The sequence below is a fragment of the Macadamia integrifolia genome, chromosome 6, assembly GCF_013358625.1.
Source record: "Macadamia integrifolia cultivar HAES 741 chromosome 6, SCU_Mint_v3, whole genome shotgun sequence".
Classification (NCBI taxonomy): domain Eukaryota; kingdom Viridiplantae; phylum Streptophyta; class Magnoliopsida; order Proteales; family Proteaceae; genus Macadamia; species Macadamia integrifolia.
The window spans coordinates 24,224,631-24,243,069 of NC_056562.1; the positions used below are offsets into that span (position 1 = coordinate 24,224,631).

General features: G+C 42.7%; 1 protein-coding gene across 1 annotated transcript; it reads left to right on the plus strand.

The window, feature by feature from the left end:
- The first annotated feature begins 719 nt into the window (after nt 1-719).
- On the plus strand, nt 720-4,602 carry LOC122082159. The gene is made up of 3 exons (XM_042649638.1): nt 720-2,271; nt 2,684-3,076; nt 3,272-4,602. The coding sequence occupies exons 1-3, from the start codon at nt 720-722 to the stop codon at nt 4,600-4,602; spliced, it is 3,276 nt and encodes a 1,091-aa protein (XP_042505572.1).
- Nucleotides 4,603-18,439: the final 13,837 nt, after the last annotated feature.

An 18,439-nucleotide genomic window follows, 5' to 3' on the forward strand; every position in this document is an offset into this window, starting at 1 on the left:
CGGAAACCTGATTGGTTCAATCGAAACCTGTTTTGTGACTACCATTCTCAGCAAGGTCACGCAACAGATAGATGTTACAAGTTGCAGGAGGCAATCCAAGATCTGCTTGATGCAAAGAAGTTTGAAATCCGGGTCAAACAACCTAATGTTGCCACAAATCCCCTTCCTCAGCATCGAACAGTTAACACCTTGCAGGAAGATTTAGGAAATTTTGACCCGACTTCCCTTATCATTTTTCTATCAGTGAAGAGTAGCCAAGCAAAGGCGACCAGCGTTGGAGATCTTAGCGGGTTTACTTTCCCCCTTCTGGATGATGTTGTCACTTCTAGTTTGAAGGAGCCTGTAGAGTCAGAGTTGAAGGAAGATGAGATCAATGGCTTGTATGATGAATCTGATTTTGAGACTTACACACCAAATCTTGGTTTGGAACTAAATGCAGTCAAACATGAAGCTAATGAGGATTATGATATCATTATCCCTGGGGAAGGGTTGCAGGCAAAGCAAAGGTTTTCAGAGTCTAACGACGAGTAGAGTTCTACATTCCGGGTGAGATAATAGCAGAAACTCGAAGTGGGAAGAACTACAATGCAGCAGGACTCACAGAACCACCAGCAAGGCCAAAAGATCAGGGACTGAACAATAAGTTGATTGAACCGGAGAATCAAGTATTGAGACAGTTGCAGAAGACCCAAGCAAATATATCTATTTGGGGCTTGCTCATGGCCTCTCCTACCCACAGGGAAGCAGTGTTGAAATCTCTGGCAAGCATCCAAGTTCCAATTGGGACCGATTCGGCACAACTAGCGAGACTAGTAGGAGCCGCGTACGTAGTGAACTCATTGATGTTTGCAGATGCTGATCTCCCTCTTAAAGGTTCGAACCACACAAGGGCTTTACACATAACCATTGATTGCAGAGGATGTCGAATTCCCCAAGTATTGGTAGACAATGGGTCGGCGTTGAATGTTTTCCCTCTCAGGACCTTTAAACATTTGGGATTTGATGAAGCCGAGATGAAGCCATCTAGTCAATGTGTTCGAGCTTATGACAACACCAGGAGGAGCGTGTTGGGAATTTTCACTGTGGTGATAGTAGTTGGACCGGCAGAATTCGAGGTAGACTTCCAAGTTATCGATATTCCTGCGTCTTTCAATATGATTTTAGGCCGTCCATGGTTACACAAGGCTGGGGCAGTTTCCTCTTCCCTTGACCAAAAGATAAAATTTTTGTTCAAAGGGCAGGTGATCACTGTCTTGGCAGATCCTGACTTGGTCAGCATGATGGCATCTGTTGATGTGGGGGAAAGTAACAATGGTGAGACATCTGAAGTTCGTTTGGGAGGTTTTGAGTTGGGCAGTATCAATGCAACTTTGGGGCCTAGTTCACCGAGAGAGAGATTTGCTTTGACAGAGTTTAACATCACCAACCCCGGAGTAACCAACATGCTTCTTAAAATGAAGTATTTTCCAGGCATGGGCCTAGGGGTGCGACAACAGGGTGACCCAGATATTTTATCTCTGAATGTGAACACACAACGCTTTGGCCTTGGTTATGTTATGACAGAGGAGGACCAACAAAAGATAGCAGCCAAGAAGCAAAAATATGACAGAAATTTCAAGAGATATGAAGGGTTGAAATACAAGAATGAGGGGAAGAATTTGATCCATATGCTTAGCAACGAGGAAAGTTCTGAAGGAAAGGCAATAGAGGCAGGTTATCAGCAGAACAAGACTATCAAGTATGGGCTAGTGAAGGTTTCAAAGTGGAACAACATGGAAGATGGATCTGAGACCGTCAATGTGACTCCCTATTTCAAAACTCTGAATGGTTATTTCGTCAAGGAAGGGCAGGATTTCTTCTATTGCGGATTCCCAGAACCATGGTTAGATGTGTTTTCAGGGGAGAGGCTACCAGGCTTTGAGATCTTCTTTGATTGCGCGATTAATTGGGCAGAGTTAGAACATTACTCACTGAAGCAGTTTGAACAGGTCCAACAGGGACACACGGAGGAAGACCTAGATGTTAGCGGTCTCTTCGATGAGGAGATCATGATGATTGGTGGGACCAATGAATCTAAGGCACCTTCACCCCACTTGTTGATTCATCGTGCTGAGGGCGTCATTCCTAACTGGAGCTGTTTGGATGAGTTTGTTTACCCTGAGGAGCCAAAATTTGTACCTGAAGAGTCGGCCATGTCTGGGCCTAAGTCCTTTAAGTTTGTAGGCAGTCCACTAGTTGTTTCTCCTTTTGTTTCTCTCCATGTCGGAGAAGGTATTTCCACTTATTCAGTGTCGGTTCCGGTCGAAGCTAAGTCTGATGTAATTGTCCCAGTTATTAATGAAATGAATTCTTTCGAGTATATTGCTTCTTCCTCTTCTTTATCCCCTCCATCTCCTAATGATGAATGTTGCGATGACCTATCGCATAAATTTCTCAAATCATTAAAAGCTTTAAAGGAAAAGACGGCCAAACCTGTCTGTGAGGATTTTAGGCTGATAAATTTGGGGTTAGAACATGATCCCCGGGAGGTTAGACTTGGCATGTCCCTTGATGAGCAAGAGACAACCTAATTAATCGAGCTCTTCAAAGAATTTGAGGTGGTGTTTGCTTGGTCATACGCCGATATACCCGGTATTGATGCCAGCATAGTTCAACATGATCTCCTCTTTTCTCTGATGCAAAGCCGTTCCAACAAAAGATTCGGCGCATGCGTCCGGTTTGGATTTGATGGTAAAAGAGGAGATTGCCAAGCAACTCAGTGTAGGGTTCATTGAGGTGACGAGGTATACTGAATGGTTGGCAAATGTCGTAGTTGTACCAAAGAAGGATGGTCGGATTAGGGTATGTGTGGATTATAGGGACATTAATAGAGCGAGCCCCAAAGATAATTTTCCCTTACCACACATCGATCTTTTAGTGGATAATACTGCGGGGCATGCGCTTCTATCATTCATTGATGGGTTTTCTGGTTACAATCAGATCCAAATGAATCCCAAAGATAAAGACAAGACGTCTTTCACTACGGATTGGGGCACTTATAAATACAGGGTGATGCCTTTTGGTTTGAAGAATGCCGGTGCTACCTACCAAAGGGCCGCCACCACTATCTTGCATGATTTGATACACAAAGAGGTGGAGGTGTATGTACATGACATGATTGTCAAGTCGATTAATCGAGAAGGGCACTTTAAGGCTTTGAGGGTTTTCTTTGAGAGGATCAAGGAGTTCAAACTGAGACTGAACCCACAAAAATGTGTATTTGGGGTGACAGGTGGTTTGCTTTTGGGGTTCATGGTAAGTGAGAGAGGCATTGAGATTGACCCATCCAAAATCAAAGCGATAACAGAAATGTCACCTCCTCAAACGGAGAAGGAAATTCGAGGGTTTTTAGGAAGGATCCAATACATTAGTCGGTTCATTTCTCAATTGACAGCCATATGTGAACCGATCTTCAAATTACTGAAAAAGGATCAACCTAAGAGGTGGAATCCTCAATGCCAATTGGCTTTTGATCGCATCAAGAGCTACTTGGTAAACCCACCAATCCTCATTCCCCCTACTCCAGGAAGGCCATTGTTGTTGTATCTCTCTGTATTAGAAACCTCCATGGGATCGATGGTGGCTCAACATGGTCTAGATGGGCATACAGAGCAAGTGATTTATTACTTTAGTAAGAAGTTCACAGACTGTGAGACAAGGTACACAACCCTGGAGAAGACTTGTGCAGCTTTGGTTTGGGCAACAAGGAGGTTGAGACATTACATGTTGACCTGTTCAGTCTTTTTGGTATCCAGAATGGATCCCATCAAGTGTCTTTTTGAGAAACCCGCATTGACAGGCAGATTAGCACGTTGGTTATTGCTCTTAGCGGAGTTTGACATTGTGTATGTCACCTATAAGTCCATCAAGGGTAGTGTCATCGCTGAACATCTATCCGCACATCCAGTTGTTGATACGAGGCCTTTGAATGACATATTTCCAGATGATGTAGTTTCTGTTGAGGTTGAAAATGTGGTTGGCATTTGGCAAATGTTCTTTGATGGAGCCGCCAATCATAAAGGTTGCGGAGCCGGAGTTCTACTTATAACTCTTGAAGGGTTGAACATGCCCATGGCATATAGGTTGGACTTTGAGTGCACTAACAACATGGCCGAGTATGAAGCTTGCCTCATGGGATTGAAAGCAGCCATCTCTATTGGGGTCAAAAGATTGGAAGTATACGGAGATTCGTCGATTGTCATATGCCAAGTCCAAGGTAAGTGGAAAACAAAGGAGGAAAAGTTAAAACCATACCAAGGGTGTGTAGAGTCTCTAATGAAGCAGTTCACAGAAATTAATTTTGACTATTTCCAGAGGGACAATAACAGGTTTGCCGATGCTTTGGCTACTCTCGCATCGATGGTAGATTTTGGTCCGGGTGAGCAAATACAACCATTCATTATAGATCGGAGAGATCATCCTTCACATCAAGGCTTCGTCAACGCCCTGACTGTAGATGGTAGGCCTTGGTTTGCCCATATTATGGATTTTATCAGAGAGGGGAAGTACCCTGCAGATGCTACCCAAGGAGATAAAAGGTTCCTGAGGTGTTATGCCACCTAATTCATATTACACGAAGATATTTTATACAAGCGATCTTTTGATGGTGTACAACTGGTGTGCGTGGATGAAGATCAAGCACAGACAATCTTGGAGCAAGTACATCAGGGAATCTGTGGCCCTCACATGAATGCCCGTATGTTGGCTAAGAAAATTCTCCGCTTAGGGTATTTTTGGAATACACTAGAAGCCGATTGCACAGAATTTGTGAAGAAGTGCCATAAATGTCAGATTTTTGCCAACCTAATCCATGTGCCCCCAACAGAATTGCACACGATGAGTTCTTCGTGGCCTTTTTCCACTTGGGGTATCGATGTGATTGGAAAAATTAACCCCAAAGCTTCGAACGGGCATAAGTTTGTGTTGGTAGCTATTGATTACTTCACCAAATGGGTAGAGGCTCAGTCATACGCAAAACTCACAGCGGAAAAGGTGGCCAAATTTTTGCAAGAACATATCATTTTCCGACATGGGATGCCCCATGAGGTGATTTCTGACCAAGGTCAACATTTTAGGGGCAAGGCACAGGAGTTGTGTGACCAATTCAGGATTGCAAGGCACAGGTCTTCTCCTTATCGCCCTCAAACCAATGGAGCGGTTGAAGCGGCAAACAAAAACATGAAGGTCATACTCCAGAAGATGGCTGATAAGAACAATGATTGGGCTGACAAATTACCTTATGCCTTATGGGCTTATCGGACTTCTATTAGAACTCCAACTGGGGAAACTCCGTACTCTTTAGTATATGGGATGGAAGCAGTCCTCCTGGTTGAGCTAGAGGTCCCCTCTCTTAGAATCCTCATGGAGAGTCAGATTCTAGAAGCGGATTGGCTCAAGTCAAGGTACGAGGAGTTGAACCTCATTGATGAAAAAAGGATGAAGGCAATGGACAACATGAAGAAGTATCAACTGCGAGTTGCAAGGGCTTTCAACAAAAAAGTCCACCCACGTTCCTTGGAAGTTGGAGATTTGGTTTTAAAGGAGCAGAGAGCACCCATTCATGACCCAAGGGGTAAGTTTAGGCCAAACTGGAGTGGCCCTTTTGCGGTAAAGGAAATCCTCTCGGGGAAGGCAATACGCCTTGTAGATCTTGATGGTCAAGAACTGCAGTACCTGACCAACTTAGATCAGCTAAAAAAGTATTATGTTTAGCCTCTGCATTCAAAAAAATAAATAAATAAAAATAAAAAAAGAAGAAAGAAAAAAAAGAAAAAAAGGAATGCAATGAAGGAAAACTGCCTTTGAGGCATGAACTACGCTCGACCTGATTCCTAAATTTTTAGGATACGTAGGCAGCTTGAAAGTCAAAATCGAGCTCGGTCATATTTCCCCCACACCTCATGGCGGGTTGGACCTAATTTTCCATTTTTAGCTATCCCTTTCCCCTTTCAGACAAAGGAGTTCTCGCTCCTCTTATCATCAGGAGGTGATCGAGTCCGACTAAGAACTCTTCCCACCGTCTCTCGAATTCGGTGGATTCCAAAGAGTTTTCATCTTTAGTCCTTTTTTCAAAATGACTATTTTGATTGATGCGATTTCTCTCGTGAACTCGTCATCCTTGCAAATAATTGTCTTGATCTGGCTCGAAGACTCCATCTACCGTTCTCATATTCGATGATTCCCAAGAGTTTTCAATAGCCCCTCTTTCAGCTTAACTCTTTTTTTAGTCAGTGTGATCCTCTCGTGAGGTCGCTATCCAAAGTGGTATCCGTACTCTACCCATGGCAGAACCATCGGGTTAGTTTCCTTCGGTATGTGTGTGTTAACATTTGTTTTAGTTTAGAGATTGGGCCCAGACATGATCGCGGTCATCTGAGAGACCAATCTTACATTTTCTAAATTGGCTCAAAGGGTTCTCAGCTTTTGGAAATGACAAAAAAAAAAAAATCAGTTTACTTTGGTGGATGTGTCATATGATATTTTCCTGTAAATTGGTCCTTTCCTTAACTGACATTTTATGATGTACCCAGGAAATCCGAGTTGTGTTTTGCTGCTTCCATTATTATCATGGATGTTGCTTTCAGCCGATGGATGGTAGCAATGAGGGACGACGACCCTGAAGTCCTTGAAGAAGTGCACCTTCATGTACTCTTTCAGCTCCAGTGCATCAGTCCATGTCGTGCTTTGATACATAAGGCATCTCGTTTCTGGATTCGAGAACTTCATGTTTTTCGATTCGGAACTGTGGAAATTTACCCTATTCGGGAAGAATTCCGAGCTTGTCTTGTTTACAATCATCGGGGAGATGTTTTTCGCCCAACACCGCAACCCGTTAGCTCAATTGAAATTCGAGAATTTTTCGGTTGGAGTGCTAAAGAAGCAAAGCGATTCATGGCAAGTGATCGAATCAACCTGTATGCTGTTATCCAGGAGTTTGCCCCACTTCGATCAAATACTGAAAGCTTTAGGGTGCATCGAAGGAATGCTTTCCTTTTCTGCATGATCGCTCGTTATCTGTTGCATTCCCCCAAGTGTGGAGGCTTACCCGTTATTATCAACGCCATCCGGCAGTTGAGACAAGGTTGCGACATTATCCCTACTATTTTGGCGGAGACTTTGAGAGGACTTGATATTATTACAGGTCGGAGAAATTTTCGCACCAGTGACTTTAATGGGTGCTTCGCCCTCCTCCAGGTATGGTTAGTCGAGCGCCTTCAATTGGTCCAACCCTTGGTTACAGCTCATTTGGAACCGTTCCAATATTTCAAGCGAATTCAGACCTTTAACTACCACGATGCAACGAATTGGCCTGAGCAACTGGGAGCCCTCACAGAGCGAAGCATCAGGTGGGAAGTCCATTGGTGGTCAGTTCGGAACCCTGTTTTACACACTTCTGGCTGTGACTATGTCAGGTTGTTAGGCATATCCCACACTTCCTTCTACATACCGGCTCGCTTCATGCGACAATTCGGTTTACCTCAGGGTGCTCTAGGGGATGCGGGTACCATGCCTATCTCAGAGGCTTTAACAGAAGGTTTGGTGAATTCCATTGCAGCCTCGTGGAACCATTTGGCTCGCCTAGGTTAAGGTTGTTAAATTGAAGATCTTTTGGTCTAGGTAGCGTTTACTGAGGAGTCGTTCCCCACCTTTCTGCTTTTCAAACTTGTAGTAGCCGTGGCGCCATTTTTTTTTCCTTTCAATGAAAAGACTTTGTCATTTATGATGATCAATCTACTAGCAACATTCTCCTTCATGAACATATAGGCTTTGTGTGTTTTTACTAACCACTAACCTTCGTATGATGGTGCTTTTTCCAAGCCCCTTGGATTTCGGATCTAGACCTCTCGTGGATTCGGCATGTGATGGCATCTCGAGCACCATTGCGATATCTTAAATTCAACGCAGTTGTTTGTGCTAACTTTTCTAAGCTTCATGTCCTTATTCAGGTATTTGAGATCCAGAATCTCCCAAGTTTTCCTTTGCTAATTCCAATGTAGGTGCACAACCAAACACATCGTTGGCACCAATTTCGTGAGAATCCTTAGGATCACAATCGAGCACCGTTGTTGATCCCAGCTGAGCACCGCTGTGCGAGGACGATCATCCCCTGCAAAGAATCCCAAGGTTCATAGTCTTGCACGACTGCCAATACGGACTATCCACACCAACTTTTTGAGAATCCTTAGGATCACAACCGAGCACCGTTGTTGATCCCAGCTGAGCACCGCTGTGCGAGGACGATCATCCCCAGCAGAGAATCCCAAGGTTCATAGTCTTGCACGACTACCAATACGGACTATCCGCACCAACTTTTTGAGAATCCTTAGGATCACAACCGAGCACCGTTGTTGATCCCAGCTGAGCACTGCTGTGGGAGGATGATCATCCCCTGTAGAGAATCCCAAGGTTCATAGTCTCGAACGACTGCCAATACGGACTATCCGCGCCAACTTTTGAGAATCCTTAGGATCATAACCGAGCACCATTGTTGATCCCAGCTGAGCACCGTTGTGCAAGGACAATGACCCCTGTAGAGGATCCCAAAGTTGATAGCCATGCAGCTGGAAACTCAAACTTTCGACGTCACGCAGTGTGGGCATTACCTCTATATTGACCAACCGCGGCAGGTTTTCAATCATAGTAACATCCATACACTACCTGATTTCGCATGTGTTACCGATCGACATTTCCTACCTTTGGTCTTATCGCTCGTTTTGCATTTGCATTTGCATCTCCGCCATCCTTGAGCCGGATGTCGGCAGTACATTGCTCTTGGTGACAAAATGGTGTGTTCTTTTCTTTGCCTTTCGACCGTTACACAGGTCTCGGTCAAAGAGGGGCAATCTCTAGACACCGAATTTTGTCACCCCCCGGCAATGATGACAATATGAAGGATTACATGTTGGATATTTTAGACTTAGAGAATTTTCAAACTTAGAGTAGAAAATGACCATATTTTCCTATAAACTTTTAAGAGAAAATTTTTTTTCAAAAAATTAGAATTTGATGTTGTGCTCCACCTCGGCCTACATCAGGCCGTGCTGCACCTCGGCCTCCATCAAGCCGTGCTCCACCTCGGCCTCCAACAGGCCGTGCTCCACCTCGGCCTACATCAGGCCTTACTCCACCTCGGCCTCCATCAGGCAGTGCTCCACCTCGGCCTACATCAGGCCATGCTCCACCTCGGCCTCCAACAGGCCGTGCTCCACCTCGGCCCACATTAGGCCGTGCTCTACCTCGGCCCCCATCAGGCCGTGCTGCACCTCGGCCTCCATCAGGCCGTGCTCCACCTCGGCCTCCAACAGGCCGTGCTCCACCTAGGCCTACATCAGGCCGTGCTGCACCTCGGCCTACATCAGGACGTGCTCCACCTCGGCCTACATCAGGACATGCTCCACCTAGGCCTCCAACAGGCCGTGCTCGACCTCGGCCTACATCAGGCCGTGCTCCACCTCGGCCCCCATCAGGCTGTGCTGCACCTCGGCCCCCATCAGGCCGTGCTGCACCTCGGCCCCCATCAGGCCGTGCTGCACCTATGCCCTAAACCCTAAGAACTAAACCTTAAGCCCTAAGCCCTTAACCCTAAATCTTAAACCCAAAACCCATAGACCCTAAACCCTAAACCCCAAACCCTTAACCCTAAACGCAGAACCCTAATCCCTAAACCACAAACACCAAACCCTAAACCCTAAAACCTAAACACTACACTCTGAACCCCAAACCCCAAACCCTAAACCCTACACTCGAAACCCTAAATCCAAAACCCCAAACCCTAAACGCCAAATCCTAAACCCTAAATCCCAATTCTTAGGCCCTAAACCTTAACCCTCAACCCTAAACCTTAAACCCCAAACCGTAATCCCTAAAACCTAAACCCTAAACCCTACACCCTAAACCCTGCACCCTAAACCCTAAACCCTAAATTCTAAACCCCAATCCCTAAACCCTAAACCCTAAACCCTAAACCCTAAACCGTAAAACCAAACCTAAAAGCCTAAAACAAAACAAAACTCATAACCAAAAACCCTTAAACCTAAAACCCTAAAACCTAGATCGAAAATCCCAAACTCCAAACCTTAAACCCAAAGTCCGAAATCCTTATACCCGAAACCCTAAACCCTAAACCCTAAACCCTAAACCCTAAACCCTAATAACAACAGCTGCCTTGCACAGTTCGTGAGCTACGGTGGACAAAAAGTCCTTGCTCACTAGGAGGTCTCGAGTTCTAACCTCCTGCCTATAATCTACATCCCCTCCCTACCTATCAAAAAAAAAAGCCTTAAACCCTAAACCCTAATAAACCGAAAACCCCAGTCCCTAAGGCAAAGACCTTAAACCCAAAACACAAAGCCCTAAACTGTTAACACTACACCCTAAACCCTATATCCTAAACAATAAACACTAAAACCTAAACCCAAAACCCTAAAACCCTAGACCCAAAACACTAAACCCAAATAAACCCTACACCCTAAACCCTAGACCCAAGACACTAGAGCCCTAACCAAAAACCCTAAACACTAAACCCTAAGACCTAAATCCTAAATTTTATACCCTAAACCCTTACACCTAAGCCGAAAACCCTAAGCCTAAAACATCACTACCTAAACCATAAATTCTAAACCCTAAAACTTACACCCGAAACCCAAAACCCCAAACCCTAATACCCTAACCCCTAAACCTTATACCCAAAACACCAAACTTTAACTCAAAACACTAAACCAAAAACTCAAAACACTAAACTGTAAACCCTAAACCTTAAATCCTAACACCCTATACTTTAAAACCTAAATCTTAAACCATATACCCTAAACCCTAAACCCTAAACCATAAATCCTAAACCCTATACCATATTCCCTAAACCCTATATGCTAAACCTTAAAAACTGAACCCTAAACCCTTGACCCAAAACCCTAAAACCTAATCCCTAAACCACTGACACTAAACCCTAATCCCTCAACCCTACATGCTAAACGCCAAACCTTAAAGCCCAAAGCCTATACCCTAAATTCTAAACCCTAAACCTATAAGCTTAATCCCTAAACCCTATGCCCTAAACCTTAAACTCTAAACACCAAACCCTTAACCTTAAGCCCTAAACCCTAGATTCAAAACCGTAAACCCCAAACCCTAAACCCAAGACTCAAAGGCCCAGACCCTAAACTTAAAACCCCAGACCCTAAACCAAAACCCAAAACCCTAAACCCTAAACCCTAAACCCTAAACACTAAACCCGAATCCCTAACCTTAATCCTTAAACACTGAACCCTAAACGCTAAACCCAGAACCCTTAACCAAAAACCCAAGACCCAAAACACTAAACTCAAAACTATAAACACTATGCCATAAACCCAATACCCAAATCGATAATCCTTAAACCTAAACGCCAAACCCTAAACCGCTAAGCCCAAAACGCAAAACCTAAAACCTTACACCCTAAACACTAGACCCAAGACCTTAAACCCCAAACACAAAACCATAAACTCTAAACCTAAAACCTTGAATCTTAAATCCCAAATCCGTAAAGCCTAAACATAAAACACTAAACCCTATACCCTAAACCCTAAACACTAAACCTTAAAAATAGAACCTTAAACCATTAATTCTAAACCCTAAACCCAAAACCCTAAACACTAACCCCTAAACCCTAAACCTAAAAGCCTAATCCCTAAACCCTATGCCCTAAACCTTAAACACTAAACCCCACACCACAAACCCAAAACCCCCAAACCCTAAACTTCATTCCCCAAACCCAAAACCCAAAACCCAAAACCCAAAATCTTGAACCTAAACCCAAAACGCTTAACCATAAACCCTAAACCCCGAACCCTAACCCTAAACCCTAAACCCTAAACCCTAAACCTCAAACTTTAACCCAAAACCCTAAACCCCAAACCCTAAACCCTAAAGCCTAAACCCTAAACCCCAAAATCCAGACCCCAAACCCAAAACCCAAAACCCTAAAGCCGAAACCCCAAACCATAAACCCTAATCCCTAAACCCTAATCCCTAAACACTAAATTTTAAACAATAAATCGTAAACCCTAAACCATAAACCGTAAATCCTAATCCCTAATCCCTAAATTCTAAACTCTAAACTCTACACCCTAAACTCTAAACCCGAACGCCTAAACCCTAAAACCCTAAACCCAAAACCCTAGAACCTGAACCCAAACCCCAAAACCAGAAACCCAAAACCCAAAACACAAAACCAAAAACCCTAAGGCTTAAACCTTTAACCTAAGCCCTCAACCCTTAACTATAAACCTTTAGCCATAAAAACCCCAATCTCTAAACCCTAAATGCTAAACCAAGAAACATGAACCAAAAACCATTAACGCTAAACGCAAAACCCAAAACCCAAAACCCAAAACCTAGGGCTTAAACCTTTAACCCTAAACCCTCGACCTAAAACCATAAACCCTAATCCCTAAACCATAAACCTTGAAACTTAAAGTCTAAAGCATATACCCCAAGCCCTAATTCCTAAACCCTAAAACCTAAACCCGAAACCCTAAACCTTAAACCCCTAATCACTAAACCCTAAACCCCTAAACCTAAACCCTAAACCGTAAAGACCTATACACCAAATCTTAAATCCAAAAACCCTATACCAAAAACACTAAACCTTAAATCCTAAACCCTATACCCAAACCCTAAACCCTAAACCTAAGCAATAAAAAATAAACCATAAACCCAAAGCCAAACCCTAAACTTTATACCCCAAAACTAAGCCCCAAACCCTTAACCCTAAACCCTAAACCCTAAGCCCTAAACCCCAAACCCCAAACCCCAAACCCTAAACCCTAAACCCTAAACCCTAAACCCCAAACCCTTAACCCTAAAGCCCAAACGCGAAACCCTAATCCCCAAGCCCTAAAGAGTAAACCCAAAAGCCTAAACCCTAAACCCCAAACCCTAAACCCTAAACCCTAATTGCTAAACCCTAAACCTTGACCCTAAACCCTAAACCTTAAACCCTAAACCCTAATCCCTAAAACCTAAACCCTAAACACTAAACCCTATCTTTAAAAAAAAAATAAACAAATAAAAAACCTTAAACCCCAAACCCTTAACCATAAACCCCAAACCATTAACACAAAACCCTAAACCCAGAACCCCAAACCCCAAAACTCTAAACCCCAAACCCTAAAACCTAATCCCCAAACCCAACACACGAAACCCTAAACACTAAACCCTAACCCCAAACCCTAAACCTCAAACTTTAACCCAAAACCCTAAACCCCAAACCCTAAACCCTAAACCCTAAACCGTAAAGCCCAAAATCCAGACCCCAAACCCCAAAATCCAGACCCCAAACCCAAAACCCAAAATCCTAAAGCCGAAACCCCAAACCATAAACCCTAAACCCTAATCCCTAAACAGTAAATTTTAAACATAAATCATAAACCCTAAACCATCAACCTTAAATCCTAATCCCTAATCCCTAAATTCTAAACTCTAAACCCTACACCCTAAACTCTAAACCCTAAAGCCTAAAACCAAAAACCCTAAACCCAAAACCCTAGAACCTGAACCCAAAACCCTAGAACCTGAACCTAAAACCCAAAACCAAAAACCAAAAACCCAAAACCTTAAGGCTTAAACCTTTAACCCTAAGCCCTTAACTATAAACCCTAAGCCATAAAAACCCCAATCTCTAAACCCTAATCCCAAAACCAAAAAACCTGAACCAAAAACCATTAACCCTAAACGCAAAACCCGAAACCCAAAACCCAAAACCCAAAACCAAAAACCCAAAACCCAAATCCCAAAACCCAAAACCTAAGGCTTAAACCTTAACCCTAAACTCTCGACTTAAAACCATAAACCCTAAGCCATAAACCCTAATCCCTAAACCCTAAAGCTTGAACCTTAAAGTCTAAAGCATATACCCTAAGCCCTAATTCCTAAACCCTAAAACCTAAACTCTAAACCCTATACCTTAAACCCCTAATCACTAAACCCTAAACCCTAAACCTAAACCCTAAACCTTAAAGCCCTATACCCAAAATCTTAAAACCAAAAACCCTAAACCAAAAAGACTACACCTTAAATCCTAAACCCTATACCCAAACCCTAAACCCTTAACGCTAAGCAATAATCTCTAAACCATAATCCCAAAACCAAACCCTAAACGTTATACCTTAAACTAAGCCCCAAACCCTTAACCCTAAACCCTAAACTCTAATCCCCAAACGCTAAAGAGTAAACCCCAAACCCTAAATCCTAAACCTCAAACCCTAAACCCTAAACCCTAATTGCTAAACCCTAAACCTTAACCCTAAACCTTAAACCCTAAACCCTAATCCCTAAAACCTAAACCCTAAACCCTACACCCTAAACCCAAAACCAAAACCGTAAACCCTAATTCCTAAACCCTAAACCTTAAACCATTTTCCCTAAACCCTAAATTGTTAACCCCAATCCCAAAACCCTAAATCCTAAACCCTAAACCTTAAACCATATACCCTAACCCCTAAATTGTTAACCCTATACCCGAAACCTTAAAACTAAATCTTAAAACTCATAACCATTAAGCCAAATACCTAAAACCCTAAACCCAAGACCCAAAATCCCAAACCCCGAACCTTAAACCCGAAGCCCTAAACCATAAAACCTAAACCCAAAACCAAAAACCCAAAACCTAAAACCCTAAGGCTAAAACCTTAAATCCTAAACCCTCAAACCTAAACCGTAAACCCTAATCCCTAATCCCTAAACCCTAAACCCTACACCCTATACCCTAAAACCCTATAACCTAAGCCCTAATCCCTAAACCCTGAACCCCTAAACCTAAACCCGAAACCCTACACCCTATACCCTAAACCCTAAATGCTATACACTATACCAAAAACACTAAGCCCTAAATCCTAACCCTATACCCTAAACCCTAGACCCTAAACCCTAAACCATAATCCCTAAACCATAAACTCGAAACCAAAAACCCTAAACGCTATAACTAAACCCTAAAACCCTAAACCATAAACCCTATAACCTAAAACCCTAAACCAGAAGCCCTATACCCTAAACCCTAAGAACCAAACCTTATACCCCAAACCTTGAACCCTAAGCCCTAAACCTTAAACCCAAAAGCCAAAACCCCTAAACCCTAAAGCCCAAACCCATAACTATAAACCCATAACCATAAACCCAAAACCCAAAATCCTAAACCTCAAACCCTAATCCCTAGATCCTAAACCCTAAACACTAAAAACCAAACCCTATGCCCTAAACACGAAACACTAAAGCCTAAACCCCAAACACTAAACACCAAACCCTAAACCCTAAACCCTAATTCCCAAACCCTAAACCTTAACCCTAAACCCTAAACCCTAAACCCCAATCCCTAAAACCTTAACCCTAAACCCTAAACCGTAAACCCTACACTCTACACCCTAAACCCTAAGCCCTGAGCCCTAAATCCTAAACCCCAAACCTTAAACCCAAAACCCCAAGCCCTAAACCGTAAATTGCAAGCCCGAAACCAAAAAACTAAACCCTAATACTCTTAACCATAAATCCTAAAACGTAAAACCCTAAACCCTAGACCCAAAATCCCAAACCCTGAACTTTAAACCTGAAGCCATAAAGCCTTATATCCTAAACCCTAAACCCTACTCCATAAAACTTAAACGCTAAACCCAAAACCCTAAACCGAAAATCAAAAACCGAAAACCCTAAACCCCAATAACAACAGCTGCCTAGCATTGTTGGTTAGCTGTGGCGGATAAAAATGCCAAGCTCACAAGGAGATCTCGAGTTCTAGCCTCCCGGCTGTTAACGACATCCCCTCCCTATCTTTAAAATAAATAAACAAATAAATAAAAAACCTTAAACCCCAAACACTTAACCATAAACCCCAAACCATTAACTCAAAACCCTAAACCCAGAACCCCAAGCCCCAAAACTCTAAACCCCAAACCCTAAACCCTAAACCCCAAACCCAACACACAAAACCCTAAACACTAAACCCAAACCCCAAACCCTAAACCATAATCACTAAACCCAAAACCCTAGACGCTATGCCCTAAAACCTAAAACGTAAAACCTAAACCCTAATTCCTAAATCCAAAATGTAAAACACTAAACCCTAAACACAAATCCCTAAAACTTAATGCCAAAAGTCAATACCATAAATCATAAATCATAAACCCTAAACCCTAACCTATGAACACTAAACTCGAAACCCCAAACCCAAAACCCTAAACCCTAAACCCTAAACCAAAAACCTTACAACCTGTACCCAAAACCATTAAGAGCAAACCCAAAACCCTCATCCCGAGACCATAAACCAAAGTCCCTAAACCAAAAACCATAAACCCTAAACCTTAAAGTCTAAAGCATATACCCTAAGCCCTAAATCCTAAACCCTAAACTCTAAAATCCTATATCCTAACCTTAATCCCAAAAACCTGAACCCCTAAACCCTAAGCCTTGTACCCTAAACCCTAAATACTAAACCCTATACCATAAACACTAAACCCTAAATCCTAAACCCTATACCTTAAATCCTAAACCCTAAGCCCTAAACCATAATCCCTAAAACCTAAAACCCAAAACATGAAGCCCTATACCCTAAAACCTAAGAACTAAACCTTAAACCCAAACCTTAAGCCCTTAGCCCTTAACCCTAAATCCAAAACCCATTACCCTTAGACCCTAAACCCTAAATCCCAAACCCTTAACCATAAACGCAGAACCCTAATCCCTAAACCTCAAACACCAAACCCTAAACCCTAAAACCTAAACACTAAACTCAAAACCCCAAACCCTAAACCCTAAACCCTAAACCCTAAACCCCAAACCCTAAAGAGTAAACCCCAAACCTTAACCCTCAACCCTAAACCTTAACCCTCAACCCTAAACCTTAAACCCCAAACCCTAATCTCTAAAACCTAAACCCTAAACCCTACACCCTAAACCCTAAACCCTAAACCGTAAATCCTAAACCCCAATCCCTAAACCCTAAACCCTAAACCCTAAACCCTAAATCGTAAACCCAAACCTGAAACCCTAAAACAAAACAAAACTCATAACCAAAACCCCTTAAACCTAAAACGAAAATCCCAAACCCCGAACCTTAAACCCAAAGCCCTAAATCCTTATACCCAAAACCCTAAACCCTAAACCCCAATAACAACAGCTGCCTAGCATAGTTCGTGAGCTGCGGAGGACAAAAAGTCCTTGCTCACTAGGAGGTCTTGAGTTCTAGCCTCTTGGCTAGAATCTACATCCCCTCCCTACATATCAAAAACAAAAAAACAAAAAAACCCTAAACCCTAAACCCCAAACTCTAAACCGAAACCCCAGTACCTAAGCCCAAGACCCTAAACCCAAAACACAAAACCCTAAACCGTTAACACTACACCCTAAACCCTATATCCTAAACAATAAACACTAAAACCTAAACCCAAAACCCTAAAACCCTAGAAACAAAACACTAAACCCAAATAAACCCTACACCCTAAACCCTAGACCCAAGACACTAGACCCCTAATCGAAAACCCTAAACACTCAACCCTAAGCCCTAAATCCTAAATTTTATACCCTGAACCCTTAAACCCTTAAACCTATGCCGAAAGCCCTAATCCCTAAACCCTAAACCAAAAACCACAATCCCTAAACCCTAAACCTAAAACCTTAAACACTAAACCAAAGACCTAAACCCAAAACACTAAACCCAAAACGCTAAACCCTAAACTGTTAACCCAAAACCCTAAACGCAAAACCATAAAGCTTAGACCCCAAACCCTAAACCCTAAACCCCAAACCCTAAAAGTTAAACCCTTAACCCATAACCCAAAGCCTAAACCCCAAACCCTAATCACTAAACCTTAAACCTTAAACACTAAATCCAAAAACCTAAACCCAAAACACTAAACCCAAAACGTAAATTGTTAACTCAAAACCCAAAACCCTAAAGCTTAAACCCCAAACCCTAAATCCTAAGGCCTAATACCTAAACCCTAAACCTTAAACCTTAAACCTTAAACCATAACCATAAACCATAAACCCTAAACCCAAAATCCTGCACCCTACACCTTAAACCCAAAAAACTTAAACACTAATTCCTAAACCCGAAACACTAAACCCTAAAGCCTAAAACCTAAAACCTAAACCCTAAATCCAAAAACCCTAATCCTTAAATCCTAAGCCCAAATGCCTATACCCTAAGCCATAAACCCTAAACCCTAAACCCTAAACCCTAAACCCTAAACCCAAGACCCAAAACCCTAAATCCAAACCCAAAACCCTAGAGCTTATACCTAAGACCCTAAACCCTACTAAACCCTAAACTCAAAACAATAAACCCTAAATCCTAAACACCAAACCCGTAACCCAAAACCCTGAACCCTAAACCGAAAACCCTAAGCCTTAAACACCAAGCCCCAAACCCCAA